Genomic DNA, 23,189 nt, shown 5'->3' with positions numbered 1-23,189 from the left:
TTTGGAGACAAGGTCTGTCTAGGTAGCCCAACGCTGTATTTTTTTTTTTTTATGTATGTGCTGATCCTAGGGCTTGAACTGAGGCCCTGAGCACTGTCCTTGAGTTTTTTTGTTTTTTTTTGTTTGTTTTTTAACATGCCAACAAAAATAAATGTTTATTTCTAGCCCTGGGGGCTGTCAAGGTCAAGATGAAAGTGTCAGCACAGTCAAGTTCTGGTGAGGATCCTTTCTCTTCAGGGCTACAAATGCCGGCCTTCTTGCTGTGTTGTGTCCCAATGTAGCTCAGAGCAGAGAAGAGGAAGGAAAATCCTGTCTCCTCTTTTCTTCTATTAATTTACTTTATTGTTGTTATAAAGATGATGTACAAGCTGGGCGCGGTGACTCACGTCTGTAATCCTAGCTACTTGGGAGGCTGAGATCTGAGACTCATGGTTCAAAGCCAGCTGGGCACAAAAGAGCCTGAGACTCTCATCTCCAATTAACCTCTAGAAAACAGGAAGTTCAGCTTGTCTCAATGGTAGAGTGGTAGCCTTGAGCTGAAGAGCCCAGGGACAGAACCCAGGCCAAGTTCAAGTCCCATGATCCCCCCCCCAAAGTGATGTATTATAGTTACATGAGTCAGGCAATGTGTACATTTCCTTTCATACAGTGCCTTCTCTTCCCTTACTCTCTCTTAGTCCCTCCCTTTTGTCTCTATCCACAAGTTGTATAGTTAACTTTCATGAGTGTCCAATGAGCTTCACTGCTGCACTAACCCTCTTCCCCTTAAATTATTTACCCTCTAACTCTCCTGAAGATATACACACAAGTACACTGTACATAAAGAAGACAGAATCATCAAAAATAGCCTTTTTTTAAAAAAAGAGAAATATCTTTTTTAAGAGAGATTTTACTGTATCCCAGATGTTTCATTTTGATGTTTTCATTTTCATTGAGTTGTATACACTTACTAATTTCCTCCTTTATTTCTTCAGTGACCCATGTGTTATTCAGTAGGCTGTTTGCCTCCATGTGTTTAAGTGTATTCTGCTCTATTTTTTGTTGTTAAAACTGGTTTGATTCTGGGAGTTTGGCCTAGTGGTTAAAGTGCTTGTCTAGCATGCATGAAGACCCGGGTTCGTTTCCTTGGTACCACATACATTCAAAAAAGCTGGAAGTGGTGCTGAGGCTCAAGTGGTAGAGCTCTAGCCTTGAGAAAGTCCAAGGACAGTGCTCAGGCCCTGAGTTCAAGCCCAGGACTGGCAAAACAACAACAACAAAAACTGGTTTGATTCCACTGTGTCAGATAGGATGGAAAGATCCTTGATCCTTTTGTATTTATTTGCTTAGGTTCTTATGATATGATCAGTTTTGGAGAATGTTCCACAGGCTACTGTGAAGAATGGGAATCAGGTCATTGCTGTGTTGAATCCTCTGTAGATCGCTGTTAAGTTCATTTGAGGTATGGTGTCATTTAATTCAGAGGCTTCTTTGCTTGCCTTTTATTTGGTTGACCCGTCAGAGTGAAATGTTAAATTCTCCCACTATTATCATGTTGGGGTGAGTCCAAGAGTGTTTGTTTGTGGATTTAGGTGCTCTTTGACTTCCTCCTTCATGGATCATCATCACCTTTATTAATGCACAATAACATTCCTTGTCTCTTCAAACTAATTTTGATGAAAAATCTATTGCATCAGATTCCAATATGGCTATTCCTGCCTTCTTGCAAGAGGCATCCCATCCCCACTCAATTTTTTTTCTCTTTGAAATGGATTTCTTAGAGACAACAAATGGGTGGCTCTTGTTTTTTCATCTAATCTGCTACTCTGGTTTAGGAAGTAAGTGCTTAAAATTTTAAGATTTTTATGAAAAGATGTGTTAGGTTTCCTGACATTTTTTTCTGTAGTTTATGTCTTCTCTCTTTCTGTGATTACTAACCTTGTCTTCTAGTGTTTTTTTTCCAATATTTGTTTCCTTGACTTTTATTGATTTCTTCATATTGTATGCTTCTTTTCAGTATTATTGTAATGCTTAGTATTCATGAATTCCTTTAATTTTGTTTGCCATGGAAGGTTTTAGTTTCACTGTCAATTGTGAATGATAGCTTCACTGGGTATACCAGTTTGGGTTGGTAGTGGTTGATCTTCAAGGCTTGAATTATACTATCCAGGCTCTTTTTGCATTGAGAGTTTGTGTGGAGAGATATGCAGTAATTCTTATTTACTTTGCACTGTAATATAGTTCCTTCTTTGATTAATTCCTTTTTTACGACCAGTGTTTTCATTATGATGTGTCTAAAAATATTGGTTAACTCAGATGTTTGTTACATTAACAGTGAGCTGGTCAACACAGTGTCCTATCTTTAAGACAAATGTCTCCTATGATGAACTTGCTTTGGGCAGGCCCAGGGTACATTTCCAACCCTCTGCACACCATGCCCTCAAGAGCTCTGTGGAATCTGAACTCAACAAAATCCTTCAAGAACAAATGTGAGCTCTGGCATTCACCTGGCAGAGCGTCTGCATTGCGAAGGCTTGTTTTTATTTTTGTATCAGATTTGTGATAAATGTATAAAACATTATTCTGCACGTTGCTTGTTTGAGTCAAGAGACTTATTCAAATTTTTCAGTTCATTGTAGTATCAGAAACTGACACTCAATGTATTCTTTTATCCACTCATTGAACAGAATTTTGTTTTGTATCTCTATTATGCCAGACATTGAGTCAGGGTGACAGAGAGATAGGAAACCTGTACTAAATAGTCTTGGATCTCAGTGTACACACAGATAAACTCTGAATTAGAATGCAAGAATTCTACCTATAACACTTCCGAAAAGGAAGTAGGGGAAGAGATCTAACATTATGTAATACATGAACCAGACACTTGACCTGCATGAACAAAGGTCCCCGAGAAGTTAGCAGTGTTATCTATATTTGCCTATGAAAAGACATAGACATCCAAGGCTACAGGGGAACTCCTTCGTGATCTGGGTCTAGAAAGGCTGGATTCACAATTCTAATATGGAAACGTGCTCATTCTGTTACTGTTCAGGTGTAATGGAAATGCAAGTATGTGAGGTTAGAGTGTGGGAAGCAGGAAGATTATAGGAAGTCAATGCTGGATATGACTTCTGGGATATAGTTGAAGTGTGAGCATGGAACTAGTCATCAGAGAGTATGTATAAAATTGTTTCACATAGAGGAAAGAGAGCAAGCCAAATTATAAATCCCTTTAAGAATATGACAAGGTCATTGTTATAGTATCTTACCTTCCTGTCTGGTATACTGTATATATATTTATTTGTTTATTTGAAATAGGATAGGGAAGATGGGGAGGGGGTGAGGGAAGGAAGTGGGGACAAAAACATGAGAAGGGGTATCAATGTTTGTGAAGTAATGCACCATCTATCTTGCAAATATAATGTAACCCTTCTATTAATTACAATAAAAAAGAATATGGCCTGGTTAGTTCACTGAGAAGAGAATGCAGTCTATGAAGCAAGGCATTTGTATAGACATATAAGGCCCAAAATGGTGGGAGGCAGATTTTTTTTAAAGGGACCATTATTTTATCTTATGATCGCTTCAACTATGATGTATCAGGAAATATCAGTGGCTTGCTGTGGCTTGATTTACCAGTATCTACTTTTTTCTTTCTGATAATGGCTGTCTTTTTTTGCTTGTTTCTGGAAATCCTTCAAGTTGTTAGTATGCCATTTTTATAAAACTGACTCTGCATCCAGGTTCCTGGAATTATGATGTAAGCTAGGCCTATCTGAAATATATATGCTTTTCCTTAATGACTGTCTCAGGAGTGGCATGTGATACCATGGAAGCCAATAATACTTGGTCTTATAGCTGTTGAGAAGGTAGAATTTTCTAATTTTCCTTCATGGTTTATAAGAACATAGGTTAGAAATCTGTCACCTCTAGATGCTATCTTACTTCCACCATGAAGTTAGAATCTACTTGAAATATGGAGTCATGTGAGCAAGGAACAAAGCCAGGAGAAGAAAAGTGACACCAAGTCCTGGTGATATTATTGGTGTTTTGGGACCTCAGCAATGCCTTCTATTTTAAGTTTTTGCTTTAGCAGAGTATAATTTAATTGCTACACTTGCAATCAAGTCTTGATTAACCTGAAGGTAAAATGCAACCTACTAAAGCTCAACAAGTGATGCTGCATATGTCATCAGCATACTGGTATCCTGACCCTACAAAGGCAAACGCAGCTAGTAGATAGGAAAAGAATAAGTTTATGGTATATGATTGGATCTTTTGTAGAAGGCTGTGAGATCCATATTGTAATCCTCTTTCACAGGTGAGCTGAAGGAATTATGAAGAAACTTCCCAGTGTAGATTTGAACTAAGTACTCTGTTTCTAAATCCCTTGTTCTTTCTACAGCTGCAGATAAGTCAACAGGGCCAGATACTTGGTACATGAAGATTTTTCATAAAGATTTGTAGAATAAATTACAATCTTGTCCACACTCTTGAAGATAGTTTAGTTATAGTGAAGATTAGGAAGAAATACAGCTTACCCTGGTTTGGGGAGGGTTTGGTCAATTTCCTGTCTTCAGGACAGCCCTTTGTGGGGATGATGTTGAGTGTGGTTTCCTGCTTCCCATCTGGCATGGAACTTCTAGCTCTGTGGTCTCCAGACATCTGGGTTTTTCCAGGTGTCACCTCATTGACACCTACCTGTATATGCACAATAGGGAGAGTATTGCAGGGTTCTGACTTGTCCAATCACCTCTTTGCCTATGCATGCCTTTTTTTTAAACTCATTTTTTGCCAGTACTGGGGCCTGAGCCCAGGCCCTGAACACTGTCGTTGGGCTTTCTCAAGGTTAGAGTTTGACCACTTGAGTTACAGCACCACTTCTGGCTTTCTCTACAAATGGGGTACTGGAACCCTGAGTCTTCGTGTATGCTAGGCAAGCTCTCTACTACTAGACCAAACTCCTGGCCCCACAACTAATTTAAAAAAAAAACACAAAATTGTGTTTTCCCTGGGGCTTGAACTCAGGGCCTAGGTACTGTCACTGAGCTTCATTGCTCAAGGCTAATACTTGAGCCACAGCTCTACTACCAGATTTCTTGGTAGTTAATTAGAGATAAGGGTATCATGAACTTTTCTGCCTGGGATGACTTTGAACCAGGACCCTCAAATCTCAGCCTTTTGAGTAGCTAGGATTAGAGGTATGATTCACCAGCACCTGGCTACAGCAACCATTTTTTATTAGGCATTCTTTAATGCTTTCTTACAAGGGTCTGGGCTTACAGGGCATATACCCTGCCCTTCATTCACCTGTAAATGGTCAATGAAGGCCTACCTCTGCCTATGGGAAGCAGTCAGGATATCACAGTACCAGGCAGAACCAAGTACAAGGGAGGGTCTTTATACAATCCGTCTCAATGACACCACAGTCCATGAGAACATGTGATTAGTCTTCTCCAAAGAGAGTTTAGGAAACTTTAATAGCTGGTGTTTGATTCCATCATTTGTGATCTACTGAGGCAAAATTTGATCCTAGAACCCTGGGGCTGGTGACAGTAATAGAGGCTGGGCACTCTTTCACCTTTCTGTTGGTTTGCTTGAGTTTGTCTATCCACCCACCATTTTCAGTTCCTTCTCATTTTGTAGGACTTGTCTCTTTCCTGACAGAGTAGAGATGCAAGGACATCTAATGACTTGGTCATGGAGATAATACTCACAGAGATCCACTGCCCTAATCACAGAGGCCGTACTCACAGTGGCTAGGGTGTAATGTAATACTACTTATAGAAGCACTGCTCAGAGCCATGGAAACAGAGGACAGGCAGTCTATAAGATGCCACACCTTGCACGATGGTCACAGGTCTGAAATTATACCACAGACTCCAAAACACAGATACCTTCAAAAAATGGCTTAAATGTGGACTTTTTTCTGGATTTGGAGGCTGCAATTCATACGATTCTTTTGTCTTCATGTTTTTGTCTTCAGCTTCATGTTCAGGCCTGGAATGTAACCAGTTATCAAAGAAAAGGGGAAGATAAGTGTTTAGATGACAGCCTACTGCTCAGTCAATGCTAAGTGAAATGAGCGAGACAAACGAATTTAAGCAGATATAAACCTTTTTTGTTTTTTAAATAAGGGACCAGGGTCAAATTAGCTACACAGTTAGCTTTCCCATGTTTCTGACTGTTTTAGTCCATATCAGTGCCTCAATAGTGAATTAAATCATGTAACTCCATTATTTATAGTGTAAAATCTAAGCCTCATGGTCTTCTAGAACTATCCTTTCCAATTCCATCTTTCTTTGCTGTTTTTTTCTCTGCTTGAGTCTAGACTCATAATTGCCCAAGTCTACTGCCCTGTTTGAGCATATCTGCCATTTGATTAGGTATTTCATTTCAGACATTTTTCCCTATGTCTTACACTGCTGACAAATACAAGATCCTTCTTGATTTGTCTAAGCCATCTCACCTCTGAAATTCCTCCTCGATCCCCTCAAGTGATCACACTGTCTCTTCTTCTCTATGCTTTATCTTTCTACCATGTCTTTTTATAGATCTACCTTCAGTTCTTCACCATTGCCTTAATAAATAGAGTTTTATGAGTGAATATGACATGGGCTTGATGCAGATGAGGGGAGAAGGAGGGGCGGGAGTACCATGCATCAAGACAGGACCAGTTCAGTACACAGAAGAAATCTAGTTCAACCCTGAAGAGTCAGTGGCTAGACTAATGGGCTTCCTGTAGAAGATCAAACTTGCCTTAATTCTTGCTGGGGAGAGTGCGCCCAAGGCTGAAAACAAAGAGAAAAAGTCATTTTTCTAAGTCAAGCTGTGTTGTTTGGTTACAGAACATTAGGAAATCAGACCAAAAGGCAAGGGGTGAGGTTTCGGTGCACAGTGAAGTAGACAGTGACCACAGAAAGTCCCATGTTAAGCTACAATCCATCAGAAAAGCAAATAAGTGTTTTTGATGTTTTGGAGTTATGGTACATGCATGTGTGATTTGCTAGTGACAAACTGCACACCTTTCCAGGAACTCATCTGCAGGAAGAAGTTCTGATTCATGTGAGAAAATAGTCATCTGAGGTAAGTAAGCAGAATAGCAGTGGTCCAAACAGAGAGTATGGAAGGGCTGCTGGGATTTTTCCCTGAAGGATTTTGTGCTCGCTGGTCAAAATTCAGTTCACACATGACCTAGATATGGCTTCATTAAAATTGTGTCCCAGTGATCACAATAAAGTCTCTTACTTATTCACTGATGAGACACATCTGATGCCATTAATTATCTGGAATCTGGCCAACAACCCTGAAGAAAACAGCAAAGAAGCATCCAAAATGCTGCTACAAAATCCAGGCAATATAGCTCCTATATTCTCTTTTAAGGCAAGTACTGTGGCCTTCATTTAGAGGCTTCTTGCTCCTTATTGACATCTGTTTCTAGCCAACTAAAGACGTCCCTGATAGAATGATATAAAACCTTGTTTTATATCTCTGCTATATGAAGTACAGTTGACTTAGCTGCATCAAGTCTTCATGTTTACATGCACAATATGAAGAAAGTGACCCAGGTTTCCAGAGTAAGTATGTGGGTTACATGCTTCTGTGTAATTTGTGAACAGATAAAGGAACATTGTAGGCACAAAGAAGACCAAACAGACTCATGGCGGCTTGGTGGTAACTAGCTCTTCTGTGGGTATAAGAAATATAGTATTAGAGCATGAATTACACCAGCTCAGATCCCCCATTCATGATATTCCAAGTCATCAAGAAATGATGATGTCAGAGCCCATTTACTAAGCTTAAAAGTGAATATACAGCATACCTGAGGTTTTAAAACATGAAAAATACCCTTATGCTCTCTTGTTTGAAAGGGATGAGTCTTGGTGATTGGGAGAGTTCACTTGTGCAGAAGAGTTTATCATTTGTGGATGTGGCCAGGGAAGTGAAGTATTTTACTACACTAAGTCTATTCCTAGCTTCATGTGTATGCATTAATGAACACACTTTACCATCAATGAACACACTTTACCATCAAGCTAAGAAAACCTCAGCAGACAAGAAACTAAGCATAGCCAAAAAGTAAAGGGTAGAAACTTTCCTGACATGAAAACACTGGTTAAGCACCTATTATGTGCCAGTCACCCAAGTAAGGGCTCACAGACTTGGCCTTCATTCTCTCAGCAACTTGGGAAGATAAGTACTGCTCCCCTACTTACTGAGCACCCAGTTCTGCAGACAAGGTAACAAGGCACCTGCTTCCTTATCCCACCCTGAGAGTTCTCTGTTTTTCAGAGGCTGTAACTACTGGGCACAAGGAGGCCAAATACAGGGTTCTAGGAACTAATAGTTCACCAGTATGGATCTTATGCTCATCCCACAGGGTCCTCCAGTTGTGAGTGCTCTGATATCTCCAACTTCCAGTTGAGGAAATTGAGATGCCTGATGAAGTTACCAGGGTCAGTGATTCTTCTTGGGCCTAATGGAATTGTTACATTGCTTCTAAGAGGGCACCCAACACCATACCCAGCAGGAGCCCAGAAAGCACTTTTGAAGGGCTGGCTGTTTCCTTGAAAGCACAAACTATAAATAGTTGGATTACATCAAGGGCTATTGCCTTGACCTTTATAAGGGACAGGAAGGGACAGGTGGTAATGGCCACTGCAGGAAGGGGTCTCTGATCCCATTACATAGTTCCTGATTCTCGTCGTTACAAGGCTCAGGGTTCAGAAACTTATCTCCTGGAATCTGGAAATACCCAAGAAATAGGAAGAAAATCAGAAACAAAAGCCTTTGCTCTCTGACAAAAATCAAAATAACATACTGGAGTATCAGTTCTCTAAGTTTATTTTAGCATGACACTGGTAACAAGAAAGGATACAATACCTTTTGGAGTTCTTCAATTTCAACTTCATAGGTTGCTAAAAAAAATCAAAATATTTCAAGTCAACTCAGTTTATCTACTTGTTCATTAAAGCAGTTGCTCAAGAGTTCATTGTTTTTTTCAAGCTTAGAGCATTGATTTATGCGAGGCTCTGCTTACATGGTTTGGAAATTCTGGGATCATTGATCATAGTTTGAATTTCAGTGGGGATTTCCAGAATAAGCTTTAAAGTCAATGGAAACATATGAAACCATTTTTAAGTGTCCTTGTTTAGTAAACAGACATACTTCCTGCTTCAAATGGAGCACTAGAAATTAGTGGTAGCCCTTAAAAATGCAAACCTGAAAGGCAGAGAAAATAAGTGATAAGAAAAGCCCACAAAGTGTTTTGTTTTTCTTAAATACAGCTTGAAACCAGAACCCCACTGAGGCTTACATAGCCTTTGATTATTTTTTTTCTGATGGCTCTGTGGATTTTATGACATCATAGTTACTGTAATTATTAACAAATACTAGTTGTGGCTAGAATTTGGAATAAAATCCCAGACCTGCTTGCTACTTCCTCCCTGGGGACTTTTAGGCAAATTATTTCATTTCTTTGGGCCTCTGATTGGTCATCTGTGACTCTAATGAGAACCTGCCTTGGAGATGTGGAAATGTTGAATTATCTATCAGAGTGCTAAGGTTGTACAAGAAATGACATGCTAGGTTTTTTTTTCATAAAATTGCTTCTTTTCCTTTCTGCATTGAAGTATCTATAAAAGTTTTCTCCACTATTAACCAACTTGTGAGTGGATAGGCAGGAAGGACCAGTCTTTTTGCCTTTCTAGGCCTTTATTATTAAAATGTATGATGATGATGGTGATGATGATGATGATATAACCTTGATTATGACACTGAGACCTAAACTTAAACTTCTGCATGAATAGTTAATAATTAATAATGAGGGGAGGGAACTATACATTTGCATCTACACTGATTGTTAAATAACAATTAATGCTGTCATTTCTTGCTTTAAAAAAAACTTTTTTAGCTGCTCATGCTTTAAAAGATATTTGCTTATACAGGACACTGGTTACTCATACCTGTAACTGTATATACTTGGGTGACTGAGGTCAGGAAAGTTAAGATTCAAGACCAGCACAGGCATAAAAGTCTATGAAACTCCGTCCCAATGGAAGAACCAAGGTATAGTGGCAAGTGCCTGTCCTGGAAGTTATGGTAGGAACTCTGCATTAGGTGGATTCTAGACTAGGCATCAACCTGGGCAAGAAGTGAGACCCTATCTGAACAGCAACCAGAGCAAAAAAAAAAATGGCTGAATGAGGTACAGTACTTGCCTAGCAAGCAAGTGGCCCTGTCAAAACCTTGTATATACGTTTATTTATTTGCAAAGGAAAGGGAAGGGGGGAAACAAGATGATTGGGAGGGGATAAGGGGAGGGAAATGGGGACAAAAACATGAGAAGTAGTATCAGTGTATGAGAAGTAATGCACCTACTACCTGATGAATATAACTGTAACCTCTCTGCACATTACAATGAAAAAAATAAGAAGGCAAGGGCGAAAGAAAAAAAACAGGTAATACTTTTGTACCCATATACAGCAGGAATTGTGCTATCTACTTAGATGCATAATGTACTTGAATTCCTCTGAGGATCACTACTAATATATCCCAACTGACTGCTGAAGAAAAAGGCACCTATAGAATTGAAGTCACTAGCTCAAGGTCAGTCAAGGGGGAAGAAGTGAAGGTTGGCTGGCTAGTTTTCTTCTATGAATTTGTTTATCTAAACACTGTATTACATGAAAGTGCAAGTATGGGCTTTCTGGGTAGCCTTGAGGATACCCAATCCTTTGAGAAGCCCCTGGCACCTAGGAAACAGTCAGACGAGTACTGTGAAAAGGAGCTCTGAGGAGCTGTAAGGAAAAACACCAGTACTCAACATCTGTGCTCAAATGCACTGAAAATGGGCAAAACCTCACAAAGGCACCATGCTGAGCTACAAACCACAAGGAATGGTCTCTGATCTCTTCAAGGACAGTCACCAGATGGTAATAGCAGAGGCCAGTTTAAATCTTCCTGCCTTCTTCCCCTATGACTTACAAAGAAGTTATCATAGCTTTAACCTTTTCCATAAGGCAAAGGAAGAAAGATCTATTTAGGTTAGCTCTTGTCTGAGATATTAGAATTAAACCACAGTGCTTTTTTTAAATGCATAGCAATGCAATTGTTCTGACATCATTAGTTTAAAGGTTATCTAAGGTTATCTTTTTTTTCCTTTGTTGAATTTACCTTTGCATCTTTTTTTTTTTATGTTGCTGGGGTTCAAGTTGTGGGTCTCATGCTTTCAGGCTAGTGCACTACTATTGAGCCATACCCCAGCTCTCTTTTTTATTTATGCTAGTACTGCTTATTTGTTGAGACAAAGTCTCACTTCCTGCATAGACATGAACCTGGACTATTTCTGGAGTCCTGCCACAACTTCCTCTGTCAGGAAGATTCTCTGGAATCTCTTAAATTTATTTTTGCCAGGCTGATTTGCAACTGTGTTCCTCTCAAACTCAGCCTTCGATGTAGCTGGAATGACAGATAGTCATGACTGCATCCAGGTATCTATTGGTTGAGGAGTGGGGGTCTCGAGCACTTTTAGACCCGGACTGATCTTAGGCCATGAATCTCCAGATTTCAGTTTCCTACACTACTTGTATGACAGATTTATTTAACTGTGCCCAGCTGTTGGTTGAGAATGAGTCTTGCATACCAGACAAGGTTGGCCTTGAGCCATGATCTTCCTGATCTCAGCCTCCCACATAGCTGGGAGTTCAAGTGTGAGCCATAAGTGTGCATGCAAGCTTGCTTTTAACTCTTTGTAAAGAGAAAAATCAGTGTAACCTGGCCCCTTTTCTGGGTTCTGTTTGTATTATCATTAGCAGTAGTGGTAGGTGCTCATCACATTAAGCAAAGGATTCATTGTGATAATTCCATATTTGGATCATCTATGCCCCTCGTATTGTTTTGGGGCTCTCAATTCTATCGCACTGCTCCCTGTATTTCTCTAACAGTACAACATGAAGTTGATTGTCATAGTTCAAAGTTTTTGGAATTGGTTGGCTGATAATTCCTATACTTTCTGATTCAAAGTTGCACTTGGCTATTTTATTTCCCTTGCATTCTCATACACACTTTAGAATAATCTTGTCTCTGTATACAAAACATCTTGCTGAGATTTTTATAGGAATTGTCTTAAACCTGTGTATCACTTAGGGAAAATTGAGAATTCTACTATCCAGTTCTTAAAAAACTACATTGAGTCTTTTAATCCATAAACACAGTATGTCTCTTTACTTGTTTATATTTTCCTTGATTTATTTAATCCAAATTTTATATCTTTCCTGCATCTAAGTCTTATGCATGCTGTGTTAGATTTATATCTACATCTTTATCTTTTTGGAAAGATTTGAAGAAGTCTTGTGTTCTCAATTTTATCATATCTGTGTTCATTGATGCTATATAAAAATATAATTGTATCCTTAAACTAGTTGAATTCATTTGTTAGTCCAGGGGGTGGTATATTTGTTTGCTTTTTAATAAAATCCTTGGGAATTTCTACCTAGACAATTATGTAAGTGCAAATAAAGTTAGTTTTATTTCCTCCTTTTAAACCCATTTTTCCTTTATTTTCTTGTTTTACTGGATGGAATTTTCAGTGCTATATTGAATAAAAGTGATAATGTACGGCATTCTTGTCTCGCCCCCAAATTTGGAAGAAAAGCATGCAGTATTAATCATTTTAGGATTTTTTTTCCTGAACATGTCCATCAGCAAGGTGAAGTAGTTCTCCTTTTATGTTTTCAAGAACCTCTTTACCATAATTGGGGGATAGACTTTTTCTACTGCCTTATCTGAATGGATTGTGTAACCCTTCTTCTTTATTCAGTCAATATGGTGAATTTCATTAATTAAATTTTAAGTATTAAACCAGCTTTGCATCTCTGGAATGCACCACAAATTTTTTTCACATCTGATTGAATTCTATTTTTTCAGTGATTTCTTAAAGGCTTTTTATGACTAAGCTCATGAAGGACATTGATCTGAGTTTTCCTTTGCTATCCATGTTGTCACAAATGGCAGAATTCCCTCCTGTTTTTTTTGGGGGGGGGAATGAATATAAACCACATTTATGTTACTCATCTGTGGCTGGAGATTTAAGTCAATCTATTTCTTGGTCATTGTGACTAAAAGAGCAGTGAGTACCTGAGTTGAGATGTCTCCTTGCCATACTGGTTCTCAATTTGTGAAGAAGAGAAATGAATCAGGCAAGAAAAATATCAGTACTAGTAAATATAACATCTGTGCTTAACTACCATTACATATATGTATTTGTATGTGCATATATATACACACACAAAGACAAAAACAGGTGGAGAGAGAGAGAGGGGGAGAGAGGGAGGGGAGAGAGAGAGAGAAAGAGAGAAAGAGAAGAGAGAGAGAGAGAAGGGGGGCAGAGGGAGAGAGCGCTAGTCCTGGGTCTTGGCACTGTCCCTGAGCTTTATTCTCTGTCTGTCTCTCTCTCTCTTTTTCTTGAAACTAGTACTCTATTACTTGAGCCACAGAACCACTTCCACCTTTTTTGTTAATAAGAGTCACATGGACTTTTCTGCCCAGGCTTGTTTTAAACCATAATTTTCATATCTCAGCCTCCTGGGTAGCTAGGATTAGAGGTGTAAGCCACCAGTGCCTGGTTACTTAAATTATATGTTTTAAAAAAGAAAAAGGAAAATGAGGTTGCTGAACAGGATTACCATGTTTTTAGCTAGCTAGTAAGAAAATACCATTTTTGACACATTTTTTATTTCATTCAGGGTTACAGTATTAATTGACTTAGTAGACTTACCATCAGCAATTTCTTCTACAATCTTGGGGTTAATGGAATTGCTGCACTGTCTCAGATAGGAAATTGTTGCCTCATAATTATGTGGTTCTTCAAATTCATCACTGAAAAGCAGAGAGAAACAAGGTTACTTAAAACATTTCATTAATCTCATTTTAGAGCTCTTTGCATATTTTACTCAGAGAATTAATGTAAGTATGTCTAGCCACTATGGTAACCTCAGTACATTCAGAAGGCAGATGTCACTTCTTGCCAATGCACAGAAACTCAGGGTAAAAATATAACAGTAAAAATCATGAGTGGAGATTGCAAACCTCACATAGAAATCAGTGCAATAAAACCCACAGATGCCAAGCACCATGAGAAAACCTATAAGCAAATGAAGATCTTAGTGAAGGGGTAGCAAGGAAACTTAAGGCCAGATAAAGAGAAAACTTCATGACTGGGTGGCTAAGGACTTACTGAGTCAGAAGGCAATGTTGAGCCACAGACCTCATATGCATAGGAAGCAGCCTTTGAGATCCCACCACAAAGTCTATACTGCCCCATCTATACAATAGATTCTCAGAAACATTCATGCTGAGCATTCCCCTTCTCAGTGAGTGAGCAAGAAAGCCGCTCTCACACTATGGCCACAGAAGCTGAAAGAGTCACAAAAATAAGAAACTCATGAATTGCACTGCAAGTACAGATATAAAGTCAATTGATGTATGGAAGAGACCACCCTCCCCTCCTCCCCTGCCAAAACAACAACAACAACAACAACAACAACAACAACAAAAATACCATGCAATTTGAAAGCCAAATCTAACTTGTTAAGGCAAATCTGAAATGCATAAAAAAATGCCCTTCAATCCATAACACATAGGATTTACAAAGTTAAACCAGCTTAACATCCCAAACTGGAAACTACATAGGATATGTGCCATCTCAGGAGATGTCAGAGAGATATAATTCATGGTAAATCAAATGACCAAATAAAAGAAAAATGAGGGCCAGGACTTTGGCCTAAAGGTAGAGTGCTTGCCTAGCATGCACAAAGACCCAGGTTTGATTCCTCGGTACCACATACATTGAAAAAAAAGCTGGAAGTGGTGCTGAGGCTCAAGTGGTAGAGTGCTAAGCCTTGAGAAAGTCCAAGGACAGTGCTCAGGCCCTGAGCCCAAGCCCAGGACTGACAAAAAAAAAGAATTTTAAATAAGTGTATTTTAAATGCACAAAGAAACAAAGTAAATAATAAAATCCACTGCATAATAACAAGAGGTTCAGGATCAAGGGAAAGGAGTTAAGAATTCATAGATATAATTCTTGAAAAAGTGTAGAAGTTGAAAAGGTGCTAGATAAAGGAACCAGACTGAATTACTAAGCTAGTTACATCTGAGAAAATCATTCAGACTACAGTGCAGAGAGAATCAGGTAGAAAATATTGCCACTGAGGGAGGGAGGATGGAATTGGAAAGCTAAGCACACAAATGAGGGATGGTGGAATGAAAGGAGAGAGAGAGGAAGTAATGTAAAAGTCCATATTCAAATAAAAGTTATTATCTATTATTTAGTGATTCTACTAAATCAGAAGCTTCAGAAAACCTTTTAATATCCACTTAGAAACCTAGGATGATGATTTTTTTATTTTTTTCAATATTGTTTGAAATGCAAAAATTTAAAACCACTCAAACATTCTTTCAGTCAAGAGAATAAATAAGCAAAGCCTGGTGTGTTTATTTGATGAAATAAAATACAGCAATTACAACTGATAAATGAGATTTGTGTACATCTGCATGGAGAATAAGCTTTGTTTGCAAAAAGCAAGTGGCAGAAAGATGAAATAACAGAGTACTTAGACAAACATTTAAAATAATATATCTTTAACAGATGCAGGAGTTGATAGGGTAGAATGTAAGTGTATTCCCCAATTCATGATAGATGGGAAGATCTCACTAGGAAGAAAAGAAAGAAGGGAAGATAGAAGTTGTGCTGGCACAAGAGAAAGAAAAATGGAGTCCTGGAACATAACAAAGGGACTTCAAGTGTATCGATTACAGATGGAAAACCCCTTGTGCTGGCACAAGAGAAAGAAAAATGAAGTCTTGGAACATAACAAAGGGACTTCAAGTGTATTGATTACAGATGGAAAAACCCAACAACTTCACACGAAGTGTGAATTGTCTGAGGGAGAAATGATTACTCATCAGGTTGCTGGTTTTTCACAAATATAGTTGGTGTTGGTTTTTGGTATTCTCCTTGATTGTGCTCATTTTGATGTGTATTCATGAAATTGTCAACCCAGAAAATGTAAAGATTCAGGGTCTCTTTTCCTTCTCTACCTCTACCCTTAACATAGTCTACCAAATTCATTCTCATTGTTATTTGGTCAGTTTGCTATTTTACTATTTTCTATCATTTTTGTTTTCAAATTCTGTACAATGTCTTTAAAGACATAGGAATAGTACATTTTGTTAAAAGAAAAATTCTGAGCTTGAACCAATGGAATAGAACTGAGGACCCAGATATTAACCCACAGACCAATGGCCACCTAATCTTTGATAAGGGAGCTAAAAAAATAGAATGGAAGAAAGACAGCCTCTTCAACAAGTGGTGCTGGCAGAACTGGTTAAGCACCTGCAGAAAACTAAAGTTGGATCCTCGTTTGTCACCCTGCACCAGGATTAACTCCAAATAGACCAAAGACCTTGGGGTAAAAGCAGATACCCTGAAAACTTTAGAAGGAGGAATGGGAGATACAGTGGGTCTCCTTGGCACAGGTCGAGACTTTCTTAATAAGGACCAAGAAACACAATAAATTAGAGAAAGTCTGGATAAGTGGGACTGCATTAAACTGCAGAGCTTCTGTATGGCAAAGGACATAGCTAGCAAGTTAACTAGAAAGCCTACAGAATGGGAGAAGATCTTCACTAACCATACAACAGACAAAGGCCTCATATCTAAAATACATCAACAGCTCAAAAAATTGAATTACTCCAAAACTTACCTCCAAAGAAACAACCATCCCTTTAAAAGATGGGCCAAAGACTTAAAGGGAGTCTTCTCTGAAGAAGAAATAAGAATGGTCTATAGACACATGAAGAAATGCTCAACATCTCTGGTTATAAAAGAAATGCAAATCAAAACAACTCTAAGATTCCACCTCACTCCAGCTAGAATGGCCATGATCAAGAAATATAATAACAACAGATGCTGGCAGGGATGTGGCCAGGAGGGATCACTACTACACTGTTGGTGGGAGTGCAAACTCATTCAACCACTATGGAAAGCAGTATGGCAGTGCCTCAAAAGACTAAACATAGAGCACCCATATGACCCAGAAATTCCACTACTTGGCATTTACCCACTCGTTCAGAAACAAGAACATACCAAAGCCACTAGCCCAATGATCTTCATTGCAGCGCTATTTGCCATAGCAAAGATATGGAACCAACCCAGATGGCCCTCAGTTGATGAGTGGATCAACAAGATGTGGTATTTATACACAATGGAATTAATTCTATGCTGCTGTCAGAAAGAATGACATTGCCCCATTTTTTAGGAAATGGAAAGACTTAGAAAAAATCATATTAAGTGAAGTATGCCAGACTCAAAGGAACTTAGACTCAATGGTTTCCCTCATTTGTCATAATCAGTAGAAACCTTGGGCTCTCCTAGCAGAGATTTACAATAGAACAGAACCTAGATACATAAGGCCATATAGTATGACACTAAAGGAAAGGACCTCCAGGATATGGAAACAAAAGCCATATAATGAGTGATTGTTGTCCTTAATGTACTATGTTATCTCTCATCTCTTTTGCTGTCCCTTGGTAATCTCATATTGTTACAGTATTTCACTTTGTTATCTGATATATTGCATATATGCTTATTTGGTTATTTGAAATGGGATAGGGAAGAGGGAAAACAAGAAGAGGGGTGGGGGTGGGGGAGGGAAATGGGGACTAAGACATGAGAAAGGAGATCAATGTTTGTGAAGTAATGTACCTTCTATCTGGTGACTATAATGTAACCCTTCTATTAATTACAATAAAAATATATGAAAAAAGTGGGGTGGATGTGTGGGGGAGGGAAATGGGGACCAAAACATGAAAAAGGGTATCAGTGTTTATGAAGTAATGCACCTTCTATCTGGTGAATATAATGTAACCCCTCTATTAATTACAATAAAAATTATATGTAAAAACAAAAAAGTTGCTGAGCTTCAGTGTTTTAAGTCCTCCTTTTGTGTTTATGTTCTTTCCATTCAAAAAATAACCGAAAGAATCTTGTTTAAGTTATAGACTCTACCATAGGCCTCATGCTCTAGTGACCCAACAACTCCACTGAGTCTATGGTAAATTACCTTTATTAATAAAAAAATGTGGGAAAATTGAAAGAAGATGTCTAATCAATTTCTTATATTACTTGTCAAAAGTGAATAAATATGTTGCTTCAGATGATTATAAAGAAACACAAATCCTTTCTTTCCTTCTTTTTTTTATAAAGCAGATTTCAGACAAATTGTCCTTATATACAGGCAGCTCTGAAACCAATGTCAGGAGGAGGTAAAAGGACATTGCAGTTTAACTTAAACTACTTTCTTAGATTCCCGAGAATATATTCCATCTTCTTTTTATTTTTAGTGTATTAAAGTGAGATCCACTTTTATATAGTGTGGATCAATATAAAGACCTTGAATTTCAAGAAAGAAATAACTCTATGATTTCAATGTCTTTATTTCCACACTGATGAAAAGTATCTATCTCTAGGACCATAGAATTACAGGGAGGCAGAATAGAGAAACAGCCAGACCCGCAGGGTGGGTTGAGACAGATATGCATTTGACTCCCAGCTCTCTTCCACTTTCCAGTTATAAAGTACTGGATAAACACTTGAATTCTCCTAGTTCCACTCTACAAGTTCCACATACAAAGTATGAATAATAAAATCTACTTTAAAGGTGCATTGTAGGTAATGATTGAAGCACTCACCCTCTGCACACAGTCATTCCTCAAAAGTGTGCTATTAATGTTATTATATTGGAGAAATCATCACATTTCAAAAAGCTAAGTCTTGAGGTGTGCATTTTATTTTGCTTATTTATTTTGTTGGTCATAGGGATTGAACTCTGGGCCTGGGCACTGTCCCTGAAGCTCTTTCACTCAAGGCTAGTGCACTACTGTTTTGAGCCACAATATCACCTCCAGTCTCCTGACGGTTAACTGGAGATAAGAGTTTCACAGACTCTCCTTCTTGGGCTGGTTTCAAACTGAAATCCTCAGAACTCAGCATCCTAAGTAGCTAGGATTAGAGGTGTGAACCATTAGCACCTAGTGAGATTTGCATTTTTTTGCTTCATTTTGCAGGTTTTGCTTCATTTTGGGTGATCTTGGGATTTGAATTTAGAGCTTTATGCTTGCCAGGCAAGTGTTCTATTACTGAGCCATGACTCTAGCCCTGATTTTATAAGGAATTTTTAAGGTAAGGTATTATTTGCTGCCCAGGTGCATACTTAGACCATTATTTACTTTTTTTTTGGGTTCCCATAGTTTCTTGGATGACAGGCAATACTCAGCTGTGGATTAAGAAGGGGTCTTATGAACTTTTTGGGTGGGCCTTTTAATGAGTGCTTCTTAGTCTTACCTCCCCATCACTCCTTTATTACAGATATGGATCATGTTTCATAGTTCCTTATAGAGAATATCTAGTGATTTAAATATTACATCATGAACATTTAGTGTTTTAATGATTTCATTATTATCTTTGTTCAAAATGCAGTAATAGTTCCTTAACTGAAATATCAATGTTAAAGATGGCTTACAAAAGCAAGGTTTTCTGAGCTTTTATTGACTCTCAGAATCCTATCTTTGAGGCAAACATTCGAACAAGGGAAACCTCTGACTGGTGTGTCGACAAGTGACCTCTCATGGTTGATTCCACTTGCACAGACTCCTCATTGGACCTTGGAGAACAAGCTGTCAACCTCTGTGTTAGTTTGGGCTGTTTTCTCTGGACAGGTGCTCATGCGGATCATTCAAAAGACTGTTCACTTGTTTGCACAATGACATGTTTAATAATCATGCTATTTCTTCAGGATTTACTGTATGTAGGACCTGTGTGGCCCTCAGCTTTATTAGGCTATTAAAACCCTATTTCCACCCAGGTCACTGTGAGGATTTGGTGTGGGGGTAACTGTGAGGGTGTGGACAGTATCTCACAGGTGAATTTCCTTACTTGTTCTCACTCATGCCGCCTCACAAACTAGTGGAATTATTCTGCGAAGTCTAAAGGATATTGTTACATTAGCTGGGAAGACTGAGACTTCAACAGAAAGATCTGCGTGTATAGTTTTATTAGGAGAGTAGATCTAGGTAGAAAATGCTTTCTTCTGCTTTTGATCCCAAGGGGAAATGCACTTTGGAGATGGGAAGAAAGAGTGGTTTAGCCAGCATCTGCTTTGTGTGGTGATCTACAGGTTTCTGACGACAAAGACCCCTTGAGTTCTCATTCATTTGAAGTCTCAAACTCCCATTATCAGAAAAAGGGCATTCTCTGTATGAAATCCTTCTTGAGTCCAGTTAATAAGAAGTGACACTTATGCTACCTAGAATGCATATCATATATATGTGTGTGTAGTGCGTGCGTGCATGTGTGTGTGTGTGTGTGTGTGTGTGTCTGTGTGCATACGCATACACACATTACTTATCCGCACCTGTAACATAACCTAATTCTGCTAGTTCTTCTATAATAACAAGCACTGAAACATCACCACACAGCCCTGCACACTATATTTTTCAATATATCAATAAAAGTGGAGGTATGACTCAAGGTTGAGTGCCAGCCTTGAGCAAAAAAGCTAAGGAAGAGCAACAAGACCCTGAGTTCAAATTCAAGCGCTGGTACTGGAATTAAAAATAATTTGCTATTTCAACTTTCAGAATTACATTTATTTGAATAAAAGTAGGATTTGATATTACTATTTCCTGTGTAAGAAAATGGAAGACCCAGTGATACTTATTTTTCACCATCATGTGGATGAAACCATGAAAAACAAGTGTGACTCCAAAGCTGCTTGATTCCCAAATCTATGCTTTTCTTCCCTTGTAATTCACACCTTGGGACTGCTAATTTTCAATAACTTCTACCACTCTATTTAATCAGACTTTAAGGAAACAGCTAATAAAAAAATTAAGCCAAGCATGTGGGGCACATATCTATAATACCAATATTTAGGGAACTGAGGCAGAAGAATCATGAATTTGAGGACTATGATATGGTATGTGGTGAGAGCCGTTATTAAAAGAAAAAAAAAAAGGGGGCTGGGAATTTGGCCTAGTGGTTGAGTGCTTGCCTAGCACGCACAAAGACCCAGGTTCAGTTCCTCAGTACCATATACACAGAAAAAAGCCAGAAGTGGTGCTGAGGCTCAAGTGGTAGAGCTCTAGCCTTAAGAAAGTCTGACAGTGCTCAGGCCCTGAGCTCAAGCCCAGGACTGTCAAAAAAAAAAAAAGAAAGAAAAAAGGAAAAAAAGCAAGCAAGAAAGAGAGGAAATGCTAGTAGCTCATATCTATGTTCCTAACAGCTCTGGAGGCTAAGACCTGAGAATGGAAGCCTGAAGCCAAACTTGGGCAGGAAATTCCTTCAGATTTTTATCTCCAATTAGTCATCAGAAAGGCCAGAAGTGGAGCTATGGTTCAAGTGGTAGAGCACTAGGGTTGGGAAAAAAATGAAAGCTCAAGGACTGTGTCTAGCCCCTGAATTCAAGCACCAAGAGGGGAGTGGGGGGGTGAGAAGAATAAAAAATGAAACAAACAGAAAAAAAGAAAGGCAGATGGTACTAAGAAGGGAATATGGCCTCATGTTTACTATGTTGGCCTTCTACCTCTAGCCCCTGCTCGGTTCCAGCTAGCCTGACATGTCTGAAGAGCAGCCAGCTGGCCAGTTTGTGGGCTGAAGATGGTGGACAAAGGGTAAGGGAGAAACTTGGAGAATAAACAAGGCCATGTGAAAGGACCTCCTTCGCCTTTGGACCTCCTTAGAGCCTTTGTGGGTTTTTGAGTTTTATTCTGCTTAATATACATGTCAAGTGCTTGATGATTAGTTACTGGAGAGAAAAGACAAGGTGACAAGGCATGGCTCCAAACCATTCCATAACTTAGTCCCACCCTGGCTAGCCTTGAGTATGCAGATCTCTCTGAAGACATAAAACAAAATTCTAGGGTATATTCCTGGGGAATATACACAGGCTTACATGATAGACTGGACCTTGAATATTCCACCTGGCCCTCCTTTGATGGGGTAAAGAATCATTTGGATTTCTTCCTGAGATTGCTGAGGCTGAGCTATCAGAAGCCTGTCTGACCTTGGTGCTCTGGAAGCAGCTATATCATCCAAGTCAGAAATCCAAGTCTATTTCCTTTAAGGAGTGTCTGCAGCTAGGAATTTCCAAAGGAGGGGTGGACCTAAGTGGAAGGCACAGACTTGCCCGATGGAAAGTACTCAATAAACAGAAGCTATGGGTGATTATTTGTCTTATAAAGGAGAAACACTCAAAACATGATAGAAGACAAACATGAGCAACACCTACTGCTTCTGCAGCCAGTATCTTTGTAAATGGCAGACCAAAGAGTGTTGATTTCCCTGAACTCCAATTCAAAAAAGATAACAAGACATTATTGAGATGGCTTAAAGGCAAGCCATCTGAATCTAAAACTCCAAATGGTAAAAGCTCTCTCTCCTCTTACTACTTCCCCAGTCATTCGATTGAGCAGGCTGGGATTCCATATCTCTTGAGTAGCCTTGAGTACTTCTACCAGAGATGTATCTTTTGTTCTTGGTCACTGAGATCAGTTCTCCTTGTCCTCATTACCTGCAATCCAGCCATTCATCAAGGCATAATCAAACCATTTTCAAACGTAGCCTTAAGAGGAGTAGTAGTCTAACACGCACAGAGGCCCTTTGCCATGTTTTGTGTTGACCTTGTTAGAAAGCAGAAAATAATTCTAAACAGCTTCAGGAAGAATCATTCTTGTCTTTCTATGAGCACTGATTGTGGCCCAAGCACTTCACCTGAACACCAACAATAATGAGGGAAATGGCAAACAACCTGCAAACTCTCTCTTTCTTTCAGACTTTATTTTCTCACCGTTTACCCAGCAATTGCTGCATTTCACCCAAAATAGATCGTCAATCCATTTCTGTGTCACCTTTCTATTTCTCCACAGCAAGTTTCTTAACATGTCGGTGACACCATTTCTTCAGCTATGAAACGGAAATCCTGTACTAAAAATACTTAGATACTGGTAGTGCTGCAATTTATGCTGCCATTGTAGTGGCTAACTTGTTGTCATTTTATTTCCTCTCTAAATGTATCATTTGTGCAAAATATAGATGAACATTTAGGAAGTCAACATCAGCCCATTTCACTCCATGGCTTAAAACTCTCCCATGG

The 23,189-nt window shown here is 38.9% G+C and overlaps 1 protein-coding gene across 1 annotated transcript in view; it reads right to left on the bottom strand.

The window, feature by feature from the left end:
• Fyb2 (FYN binding protein 2) overlaps nucleotides 1-23,189 on the bottom strand; it is an 81,293-nt gene that overhangs the window by 18,826 nt on the left and 39,278 nt on the right. The window contains exons 5-9 of the mRNA XM_090334749.1: nucleotides 13,757-13,857; nucleotides 8,863-8,897; nucleotides 6,739-6,770; nucleotides 5,877-5,979; nucleotides 4,521-4,680 (exon numbers count right to left, since the gene is read on the bottom strand). Coding sequence (XP_090190875.1) covers nucleotides 4,521-4,680; nucleotides 5,877-5,979; nucleotides 6,739-6,770; nucleotides 8,863-8,897; nucleotides 13,757-13,857 — 431 coding nt within the window. The remainder of the gene's footprint in view (nucleotides 1-4,520; nucleotides 4,681-5,876; nucleotides 5,980-6,738; nucleotides 6,771-8,862; nucleotides 8,898-13,756; nucleotides 13,858-23,189) is intronic.

The sequence above is a fragment of the Megascapheus bottae genome, chromosome 6 (genome assembly GCF_031878675.1).
Source record: "Megascapheus bottae isolate mThoBot1 chromosome 6, mThoBot2.hap1, whole genome shotgun sequence".
NCBI lineage: Eukaryota > Metazoa > Chordata > Mammalia > Rodentia > Geomyidae > Megascapheus > Megascapheus bottae.
The sequence above is the reverse complement of the archived record's forward strand: the minus strand, read 5'-3'. Positions and strand labels throughout refer to the sequence as shown.